Source organism: Solanum stenotomum, chromosome 1 (assembly GCF_019186545.1).
Source record: "Solanum stenotomum isolate F172 chromosome 1, ASM1918654v1, whole genome shotgun sequence".
Lineage (NCBI taxonomy): Eukaryota > Viridiplantae > Streptophyta > Magnoliopsida > Solanales > Solanaceae > Solanum > Solanum stenotomum.
Window position 1 is genome coordinate 98,237,250 of NC_064282.1, and position 11,376 is coordinate 98,248,625.

Consider the following 11,376-nt stretch of genomic DNA (forward strand, 5'->3'; position numbering starts at 1 on the left):
TTTGTATATTAGCAAGTGAAATATATAAACGGTGTTTCGAAAAATATCTAAACGTATAAATACAGAATTTGTAGAAATATACAAACGGACAAAAATATATAAACTGCAGCCTACATAGCAAATCGAACAATAGCTATGGAGCGCAATTATTGAAAGTATACTCGTAGAACCTTATTATGTATATCATGTTTGCAATTTCTGAATTTTTTTTAAAATTATTTTACTCAAATTAGATGGGCCTAATTTTAGTTAAGAAACTATTGGGCCTAAATTCCATCTACCAGCTACGACCCAATGGGCCTTTTGTCTTAGCAACAATTAGCGCTAAGACTTGGCGCCAAATCTGACGTGGCCTAAGAGACACGTCATCATAATTCCCGCGCGAAAACCTAACTATATATTCTCTTCATTCATTTCGTTTTCAATTTCTGCCTCTCATTAATGGAGTTCACCGGATCTTCACCGTCCGATCGGAAATCATTGCCGGCGATTCTAATTCCCGGTGAAAAATCTGCCGGAGTTGTAGCAACTCCGGTGATGGATCAATGGAGCACCAAAACACCGGAGAAACCGATCCCAAATCGCATGGCGCGGTCACTGCTCTCCTTGAAAGACGTCAGAGAAGCAGCTCAGAAGCTCCGGAAACCCGATCCGATTCAACGCGAGGTTTCTGACCCGTTATTAAGCTACGGTGAAGTGAAATCTCCTTTGGTAGTTGAATCGCCGGTTTCTGAACGGAAGAAACATGTAAATTCGGTAAAGCTGCCGGAAAAGTGAGTGTTTCCTGTACTCTTCGTTATACACTTTGTGCCTCTTTGACGAGATCCTTACTTGAATATTCTTCAATATGTTTATCACAATTTGTTTATTTATTTATTTTGCTTTTGATATGATTAACTTTAGAGTGAAGCTTAATTTGAATAAATTTTATCCTTTGAAGAAATAATAAGATATTTAGATTTAACAATGGAGGCTTGCTCAAGTGGTTGAGCATCGCTATAGATTGAGCATGAGCTTAAAGTCACTACTTGACGGTAAGTAGGAACACTACTGATCTCCTGGGGATTGGGTAGGACTTTCAAAAGGCAAAAGGTAACAAAAAAATTGGGGACTCAGCGAATTCGGATGTAGAATCAATCTTTTTTTAAATGTAACTTACATATTTGTAAATTAAGTAAAAAGATATATAATTAAAAAAAAAAGCTACTATAAGTAATAATAATTAACAATTTAAAAGTTTATATGAAAAACTTGTATGACTCTCGAAATCCAAATACAACACATAGATTGGGACAGATGGAGTAGTTGTTCAATATATTAGCATTTGAAAGTAATAGTCTTATTTGTTTATTAGCTTAGAGTGATGGCAGAATAAGAGACTTGGTTGAGTTTTTCTTAACGTATGTTTGTATTACTGTATAGGTATGAATTGTTGGAAAAGTACTTCAATAGCATGGATAGTTCAATTCGGTTGCTGCATTTGAAGGGATCTGCAACAACTTTAACTAATATTAGTGCGAAAGTAGAGAGTTTGATCGATAAGTATGAAGATCTAATGATGTTTGAACATTTTCATTCATGGTGTTTGCTGTACTGAGAGGATTGTTAATAATTTCGTTCTTTTTGAACTTTTTAGGAGGTTTACTTGCAGCCATTTAGCTCAGCTGAAGTTTATTTTACCTGAAGCCATTGAGATAAAGAAGATCCTCAAGCACGATGAGCGCAGTTGTTGCATGAAGCCGGATCTTTATATCACTTTAAATGCAAATGCAGTTAATAATAGTGAGAAGTGGAAATCTAACAGTAGCAGTGTTCTATTGAGGAAAGTATTCCGCGCTCGTCTCTTGAATTTCTTCAAGTCACACCCTGAGGTAATCAATTTTTCTGATGTTTTGATTATTTGTGTTGAACGATCTCTCAAGGTAGGAGTAAGTTTTGCATACACGCTACCCTCTCTAGACCCCACTTGTAGGATTACACTGGATATATTGTTGTTGTTGTAGATTGAACTATCTACCAGAATATAGCTGACGCAGTATTGAGGTTTATTGCTTGAATTCATGTTATTTGGAAAGACTAATATGTTCTGAGATGCTATTTGACTTGCTTAGTTCTCTTGCTATTTCAAGCTCTGCATTTTCTGTAAGACATCCTGACCGGTGTTTCTTTTGCAAAAAACTGCTCTTGAATCTTGCATATTAAGAGGAATATTAACACTTTTAACAGCATAGCAGAAGTTTCAAATGGAAAATGAGATTTTAAGCTGGAGGTCTTTCATTATACTATACGTTCTTGGCAAAGTGATGCACTTGTTTCTGGTTTAATGATTTTGTGTAGTGCCTCTGCAACACTATAGGTGCTTTATTCCAGAAAATGCTAAACTTGTATGAGAATGAAGCTATAAGTGAAGCACGCGAAGAGTGGTAATCACTGTTTCATGAAGCTACAGAGTACTTCGTTGGCTGGCCTGCCATATTGTATGAAAGGAATAGCTTTTGATAAAAAAAATTGCGTTGAATTTGTATTGTGTTTTACTCTGAGTATCAGCATTGAAATAACCAGCACAAACACTTTTACATATATGAGTACCATGTTGTCACCTAACACCTCATTGAAGTATTATTGAATGTTTCCCTGGAAATTTTATTTCCATAACTCTTTTTCTGTGCATGCATTGTCGGTAATAATTACTATTTCTGTTTTTCAGGGTGATGACATTCCTGAGGGAATGCTGCCAGGCCCATTCACTCAGTCTAAGCAAGCAGTGACCGACTCATGTAGACCTTCTGGCTCACCCTTAACCAGTGAGGCACCTAATGGTGTGTTTCCTCTGCAGTCAATAACTGCATCTCACCTGTCTGTATCTTTCAAGAGGTGCTTTTCAAATCAGGCATCTATTACTGGAGGAACGAATGTCAAGGAAAGAGATAGAGTTGGGTTTGTGCCTGTTTCTCCAGCTTCAATACCCCTTAAAGTTGCAAATTCCACTAAGAAGAAAACAGTAGCATGTTCTGATGCTCCTAAGTTATCTCTAAAACAAACTAGTAGCATGAAATGCTCAGCTGGAGGGATTGTTTTGGCTAGTTCACCATGTCATCCACCTGCTCTTCCTATGATTGAAGCCAAAAAAGGAGAAGATGCTTCTATGTCTGCTCCAGCAACCCCTATGCTCGAACCTCCAAAGAGATGTTACATGAGTCCAGATGATCCAGCTGAATCACAAATAAAACTAGCTAGACGCCCGTCAACTAGAAGGTCGTTGCTCTTTGGCACTCCTGTGAAGAGTGCAAATACTGCTGATAAAGTCTGCGAGAATGGAAGGTTTTCAACTGATGATGATATTCTTGACATTCTTCCTGAGAATCTTCTGCAATCGGTAAGAAAAGATACCCTCAACGTAGTTGAACTACAAAGTATTCTTTACTCATGCATCATGAGATTATTGGGGGATTTGCTCAACTTTCTGATTTCCCCAACAAGAAGTTAACTTCCATGATTCCACAGATAGGAGAAAAGGAGAGTGAAGCATTAGCAGAGCAAAATCCAGCCATATCCCAGGCAAAAAGGCGTAAACAGATGATTGCTTGTTTGCCTCACCTCTTTGACATGATCTATTTCCTGTTTCAATCTATTAAACGTTCTGTCATGACGAAAGAGGAGCTCATGCACAGAGTAATTTCAAGCCATTTAGAGATAACGGATAAAAGTAAGTCCAGTTGACAATTTTCAGAAGCCTGTAGTCCTTTTGAGATTCATTGGAGCTTCTTTCTGAATCTTGATGTTTCATTAATGCAGGTGAAGTTGAACAGCAACTCCTATTACTGCAAGAATTGGCTCCCGAATGGATTTATGAGAAACCAGCATCTAATGGAACTCTTCTCTTATTGTAAGCTACCATTCTTTGTTTGCTTTGTCCATAGCAATGATGAGTTTAGGAGATCTATGTTGCCAATTTCTTGATCATTTTTCTTCGTTAGAGTAGATTAGAGTCTCACATTGATTAGCATAGGTTTGAGTCTCACATTGGTTAGCGTAGGTTAGAGTCTCACATTGGTTAGCGTAGGTTAGAGTCTCACATTGGTTAGAGTAGGTTAGAGTCTCACATTGGTCGGAAAATGAAGTGATAGTCTCTTTGGACAATTCCCCTTGTGAGATTGTTTAAGGTTGGGTTAGGCCCCGGAGTCATATTTTCACGTGATATTAGTGCCAAGGGTCATCCTCGTTTCAAACTCATATTATATTGTCCACACTTGGTGGCCTGTGCCTGACGGGGTGTTAAGAGTTCCATGGTTGGGAAATGTGCTAGTGCTAACTCTCTCCTCATGAGCTAACTTTTGGGGTTAAGCTACATCTAACGTCTATAATATATTTATTTTGCAGTGTTAACAAGAAATCAAATCCTGACACAATTCGTTCAAGACTAGCAGAAGCCAATTGAGAGAAACAAGAAACTAGTGATATGTACTTTATTTTACCAAAATATTAGTGTAAGGAATAACAATTTAGTCTAAGTTGTAAATAATAGTGTTTTGTTTAATTAATACAGTACCACTTATGTTGCATCAAATGGCCAGTATAGTTAATGATAATTCATAGTCTCATTCTTAGTAATTAAATCTTTGCTTTTCTAAAAAAAAAAAATACCATACATAATAGCATGACACACCAATTTTAAAAATAATAGATGGTACAAACTCTCAAGTAACAATTTTTCATAAGAAAATATTATACATTCCAAAGTACAAAACAGTCTCTGTTTTCTCTTCTTTCATTCTCTATTGTTATGACTTATGAGATATGACCAAATTAACGCTCTTCTCTCACAATATTCCAAAATAGTTGCAATGCTAACTCTATCATGTAGCAGAAACTACTTTCCATTTCTTTCATCAAGAATGGTGGAGGGGGTGATGAGAGTCCGGGAATACAACTAGGCCGGTGTCAAGATAGAGCAGGGAGAGTTAGAACGAGAGTTCATCGAGAGATTTAACAGGTACACTCAACAACACAATAGTTGTGACATCCATAGTTACTTTGAGTCTCTTTTCATTGTCCTTCTGGTTTAAGTACAGCTTTCAACCTGAGGAATAGGAATACAGAACTTGAGAATCTATACGTAAAATGTTTCAATCCAGTACCCGATTGGAATGTAAAATGATGTTGTACATAACAAGGGTAAATAGAACAGGATTCGTAAGACTAGAAATGAATTATGATAAAATAGCTGAGTTAATTAACCTTATGAGTTTGGCAACAGTCGTCCATTATACATCTTGTCAAGTAACTTCCTTGCGTCTGGCCGCCTAAGAAGACCTTTATTATTAGGTAAACCAGTTCCTAAACATACAGGACATACTAGTTTCCCTCGTCCTGGTTATCCCATAAGAAAAAATGTCGTTATGTTAGTATTCAAGATAAGATAAAATGAATCATTCTGAAAGAAAACGATTATCAAAGGGAAAGACTATTGATGGTATGACTTGTTGGGGTATATCGAAATGAAAATGGAGCGGTTCTTGTTTAGTGACTCGATAAAGAAAACCCTACGTCTTATGCAATATTCAAATTTTGGTTTTGTGCCGGGACTATGATCTACATTTTGACTTCTCTTCTTCCTTATAAGGACTCAAAGGATCATTCCTTTTCACAATCCACGTCAGACATTTTGCCTCAGGGAGTATGGATATCGAATCTAGTTTGAGTAAATGTTACAACACAAGCTACTACTTTCATATTACGAACTAAGGAAATTATAGACTGATACCAACCACCAAAGCAATCACAGTTTAATTTAAGAGAGACAAAAATATGAGCTAATATTCCAATTTTAATATAAGACATGGACGACAAGAGCAAAGTTCCTAATGGATGTTTTAAGTATCCTTAAGAGAGACAGCCCCAAGTCATGCAGTTCGAGATGCCTATCTAAGAATAGCATGATAAATAGGTGCAGCTTCAAGACAAAGAAGTTAGATATAATAACATACCATAACAATTGGGGCATTCAGTGAACTCATAAACGTCTTTAGCTCGTTTTCTGTTTAGAGCTTTCCATTTTCCTGTACCACCACACATATCACCTAAATAAAAAACAGACGACACTCTTAAAGTAGATAGAGCACCAACATAAGTTATGCATACAATATTATAGTGCTTCATCTAAATTGGGATATAAAATTCTTTGATTCGTGTCCAGGGTAGTAAAGACTAGCTATGTTTTGTCCTTCGGTTACTTGGAAAATGTATGGTGAAAGATTCAACAGACATCGGTAGTTCCCAAATTATCTGCTTTACGATATTATGTGAGGAAGAGATAGAACAAAGACAAGTTCTTAACAGAATTGTAAAACAGGGGCCCACAGACAAAGATATCAAGCAGAAAAAAAAGATAACTGAGTAGCAAAAGGATTTAACCTTTATCAGAAAAGAGAACTTAAGTAGTCAAAGATCCCTTCAATTACTACATCGCGTCCTCTTAGAAGAGAAAAAGATAGAAGCACAAGAAACTTGTATGCAAACAATCATGAATAAAATTGCGTCAACATTGTATGTGAAGGAAACTAACTATAAGGAAATAATATTGATATTCTTATTCAGACTTCTCTCTCTTTTTGGTTTGTATTAGCTCAAGTTTTCACTTTCTAAACCTGTTCTTCGGCAAAGTTGCGAAAACAGTTTGTTTAGGTGAGTTGTTTTGATGCTCAATAATTCTCAAGTTTGTTAAGGTGTGCTGTTTTGATGCTCAACAATTCTCAAGTTTTCCTTGTTTAACTTCGAAAAAGAAAAGTTCGTTGAGGTTCTTGTTTCCATGTTTCAACACTTCAAAAGCAGAACTTTTTGGATAAAACATTAGAACCTTGAATTCTCAAAGACACAGTACTACTGACTCACAATAAAACCTTTCGGCAAGTCATTACATATTGAGTTGGATGTATTTATGTGTGTGTTAGTTTTGTTAACTATGTAGGTGCCTTTCTGTAACAATTCAAAGATTTAGCATATACTGGATCCTACAATTTTATAAGGGTACTGGATTTGGTTATACAGGTTTCAGTTTCAATATGAAAATCTTTGAGAATTTGTTTATAGTCATGGAGAAGCATAAGAAAAGTTCTCTTAGAACATGTTGTTCCTAAATGTAATATGATTAGTGGGATGAAGCAAGTAAAGCAGGAAACAATATACACTTACAAATTATAGCGCCACTACCCCCACAATTCCGACAGCCAGGGCTTTCATTTCCATCTAAGGCAATTGCTTTTGGTTCAGAAATAGGATTTCCAGAAGCAGTTATCAGAGCTCCAGTTGAGCATAGGCAAGTCAGACACCATCTCCGTGAGACTGACGTTTGAGATCTCTGTTCCAAAAAGCAACAGCACTCGAATCAATATATATAATCTGATGATAGTTGTAGACAAAAATAGCACATTGTCAATTTTATTGTATATGATACATTACTATTTGGAGGGTCGAACAATGATTTTCCTCATTATAATTTCCTCAAACATTTTCAGAAAGACATTATTTTACAAAATAAAAACTAGAATTTCCAAAAATCATCAATTGACTCTACATAGAAAGGAGTGGAGGTTCCATATTAAGGTAAAAGGTTAGTAGGGGTAGAGTGTTGTCTTGTCTTACAATGGCTTAGGCTTGTTAGTGCCTATCGTAGTACTAGTTATCCCCTTGTAGTTCTTGCCATATGTTGTTTATTGTGTTTCGAGTATCACACTATTTTGCTATTGTTATTATTTCGAGTAGACTTTACAATGTTTTTCTTATCAACTGCTATGTTTTCTTCTTCTTTTACTTGGGTTTGATACAATTGAGCCGAGGGTCTTTCGTAACCAGTCCTTCTACCTCCATGAGATAATCGTAAGGTCTTAGCAACACTCTACACTCCCCAGACCCCACTTAGTAGGATTTCACCAGGTATGTTGTTGTTGTTGTTTAGCAATCCCATCAAGAAGCTGTAAGAAGTTACAAACCTTTCCCTCTACAGGTTCCTGTGAATGCTCGGAAGATGCAGAAGTACAACTCTCATTCTCCGAGCTGCAGCTCACATGAGATCCTCCCCTCTTCTTCAAATTCACTGCCATTTACCCAAAAAAAAAAAATTACTCCCAAGTACCAACATATTTTTCAGGCCAAAATTTTTCAAAAAGGTCTTCAAAATACTAACTTCCAACAAAATCCCAATCAGAAGGAACAATCAAGAATGACATCAACCAGTCCAAAAAACAAATAAATATATCTTAATTGCATTTCAACTATGTATCAACTTAAGCTGTTTAACTAACATGGTCTGTTGTGGAGTGGTATAAGGTTCAAATCCCAACAAAGCCAAAAAAAAAAAAAAAAAGCACTAGGTGATTCTTTCCATCTGTTCTAGCCAGCCTTGGTGGACAGAGTTATCTGTGAATTAGTCGAGGTGCGCGAAAGCTTGCCAGACACCATACAAACTTAAGTTCCACTTTGAGAGATTTCATTGTATACTGAAGTAGGGTCATGAAAAACTACAAAACTTGAACCAAAAACCAAACAAACAAATATTCCAAGAAGAGTCCAATACAAAATGACCTTAACCAATCTACCGAAAAATCCAGCTTTTAATCAACTTACACTGACATAAAGAAGAACACTTGGAGTTCAATTATGAACCTCATAGAGCTGAAGGAGTGGGAAATGAGAGGTGGCAAGTCATCTCTCTCACTCTTTTTCCTCTCTTTCTATCTCACAACTTCTACATATACACTCCTCTATAACATTAAACAAAAAAAGTTGAGATTTTTAGGAAAATAATTGAAATTTTGAACCTAAAAATATCAACAAGGATCTTCAAAAATACCAATTTCATCAAAAAACAATAGCCATAACTAGAGCCCATAACCAACAACAACATACACGGTGTATTCCCACAAGTGAGGTCTAGAGAGGATAGTGTGTACATTACCTTGTTGAAGTAGAAAGATTATTTCCGAAAGACCCTCAGCTCAAATAAAGTAGTTTTAAAAATACAATAATAAGGAACATAACAGCATAAACAGCAAATAAACAAATGAGTATGTCCCAATTACTATCTCAATTGTGTGATATCAACTTAAACTGCTTCCACATTAAAAAAAAAAATCAAAAAGGTTTTGCCAAAAACATAAACTTTCAACCAAAATGACCTTAAACAAATCAAAAAAAAAATCCCACTTCAAGATTTTACCTTTATGCAAAGTAGAATCAAGAAAACTATAAAAAACTGACCTAAATTTTTTTTTAAAAAATCAAGAAAATTAAACAAAAGACTGATGTATCAACTTACACTGACATAAAGAGGAAGATTTGGGGTTTAAGTATGAACCCCATAGAGCTGAAGGAGTGGAAAATGAGAGGTGGGAAGCCATCTCTCTCTCTCTTTTTTCTCTTTTTTCTATCTCTCAACTTCTACATATAAAAAAGTTCAGATTTTTATTATGATATTTGAGATTTTGAAGCTAAAAAATATCAAATTTGAGTAAAAGAAAGCAAAGGGTGTTTTGGGTTTTATTTGGATTTTTGTTTTTGATGGATAACAAATCTTAGCCTCTATTTTCTATATGAATATTCAAGTTATGCTTAGTTCATTTTTAGCCCTTAAAGTTTAGATAGATGACATTTGCCTGCCCTAGACTCTAAAAAAACATTTCTCAAGCTAAAAAAGTACTGATATCACACTTTCTTATTAATTTAAAGAACTTTTATTTTACATTTAATAAGTTTTTTAATATAAGTATATGGCCTCATTCAGTTGAACTTGTATCTAGTACTAGTAGTTTCTCTATCTATAGTTATTTCGTAATATAAATTCGAGTTTTTGGAGATTAAATGGTGAAAGACGTGTATTAAAATCTATTTTATCTACTTGATATTTCTCTTTTGGGAAGAATAATCAGTCAACTTAGAGAAAGTGTTAATTAATATGCTTGATTGGCCTATATATGACTTTTTAAGTGTTCCTTAACAATTATCCAAAATATATTTAATAACAATCGTTGCTCTAGACAATCATATTTTTACTTTTATTGTTATATTGTTATGACTATAATTCTATTTTAAGAAAACAAATATATAATTATCCAACACTTCCCTCTAAAAAAAATAATGAATTATATAGACAATCGACTTGTTAAAGATTATTAAACTGATAAATACAAGAGGTCAAGAAAGCTATTAGGCATGCTTAGGTTTTCATCTTCAACATTAGTCGATCTGGATGTTCACTTAATTTCACTCATGCTTCATCCTAATCACGAATAAATCACTCAAGTTCAAGTCCAAAAGATGAGGCAATTTGCCCTATGATAACTCGCTTTTGCTACGATTCTAGCAGATTTTCTTAACCAAGGCACAATGAATCGCCAGCTCATTCTTCAACAAACACCCAAGTCATTGCTTATAAATGGCTGAATCACTTCTCAACAGGCACCCATTGTTTGAGAGCTTACGATTCCATGTTCTATTTCATTACCTATGAATGGCCGAATCATTTTACCACAATACTACTTCACTATCGGTCGTATTTAGCCTTGCAAAGTAGTCCATACTGATTCATACTGGTCCAATTAATCGATAATTTTCATAAGCACAAATTCTGCTTTTTATAGGACCAAACAATCTTCACAGAATAACCCATCCTTAGGACCCGTTTGGCCATAGATTTCCCAAGTAAAATTTGGAGGGAAATTTGGCAAATAGTGTTTGTCCATATAATTTACCATTATTTGGCAAATAACACAAGTTCCCAAATACTAGAAAAAACTAGTATTTGGGTCAAATCTCATTATTTGGCAATTTTTAAAAAATCAAATTCTACACCAAACTTTTATCTTTTACAAAAACATCCTCTATAGTATTTGTTTGCATTGTATTACATGATTTTTTACGTTAACACCAAAGCAGTGATGAAATATTCAGTGACTATGAAAGTGATGATATGATTGTTGATGAAAAGGACGAACAATCGACTTAGGGTAATAAAGTCATGTGGTTCGTCTACTTCACGATGTATGAAATGATGTTTGTTGCACTCACTCCAAACTACCGCATTGCTCCAATGTCATAGACACTACTTGTAATTTGTTGCAACGAAGATCCAATTGACTTGTTGCAAAAGTCATAAATCTTGTTACGTCGATGTTTTTATGTTGCTATGTAATACAAACTTGTGGTTAATTTTGATTGTTTTCAAAACTTATGGGTATAAATCATATTTATTAAAAAAGTGAAATACATTTTTCAAATATTATGGCCACGATGAAATTTCACCCAAATAATATTTGCCAAAAATATTTGAAAATCTATGGCCAAACGCTAGCTTATTGTTGACTGATGTATTTCGATAAACTA

General features: G+C 35.0%; 2 protein-coding genes across 2 annotated transcripts; one reads left to right on the plus strand and one right to left on the minus strand.

Annotated features, from left to right (window-relative positions):
• Nucleotides 1–436: 436 nt before the first annotated feature.
• Nucleotides 437–5,088, plus strand: LOC125853420 (CDT1-like protein a, chloroplastic). The gene is made up of 7 exons (XM_049533102.1): nucleotides 437–773; nucleotides 1,423–1,542; nucleotides 1,637–1,871; nucleotides 2,708–3,376; nucleotides 3,505–3,706; nucleotides 3,796–3,886; nucleotides 4,381–5,088. Exons 1-7 carry the CDS (start codon nucleotides 442–444, stop codon nucleotides 4,436–4,438), a joined length of 1,707 nt encoding a protein of 568 aa, XP_049389059.1. The 5' UTR covers nucleotides 437–441; the 3' UTR covers nucleotides 4,439–5,088.
• Nucleotides 4,728–9,470, minus strand: LOC125853438 (protein PHOTOSYSTEM I ASSEMBLY 2, chloroplastic). Its single transcript, XM_049533128.1, has 6 exons — nucleotides 9,314–9,470; nucleotides 7,989–8,092; nucleotides 7,192–7,357; nucleotides 5,988–6,080; nucleotides 5,239–5,370; nucleotides 4,728–5,080 (listed from the first exon to the last, which is right to left on the minus strand). The coding sequence occupies exons 1-5, from the start codon at nucleotides 9,393–9,395 to the stop codon at nucleotides 5,240–5,242; spliced, it is 576 nt and encodes a 191-aa protein (XP_049389085.1). The 5' UTR covers nucleotides 9,396–9,470; the 3' UTR covers nucleotides 4,728–5,080; nucleotide 5,239.
• Nucleotides 9,471–11,376: the final 1,906 nt, after the last annotated feature.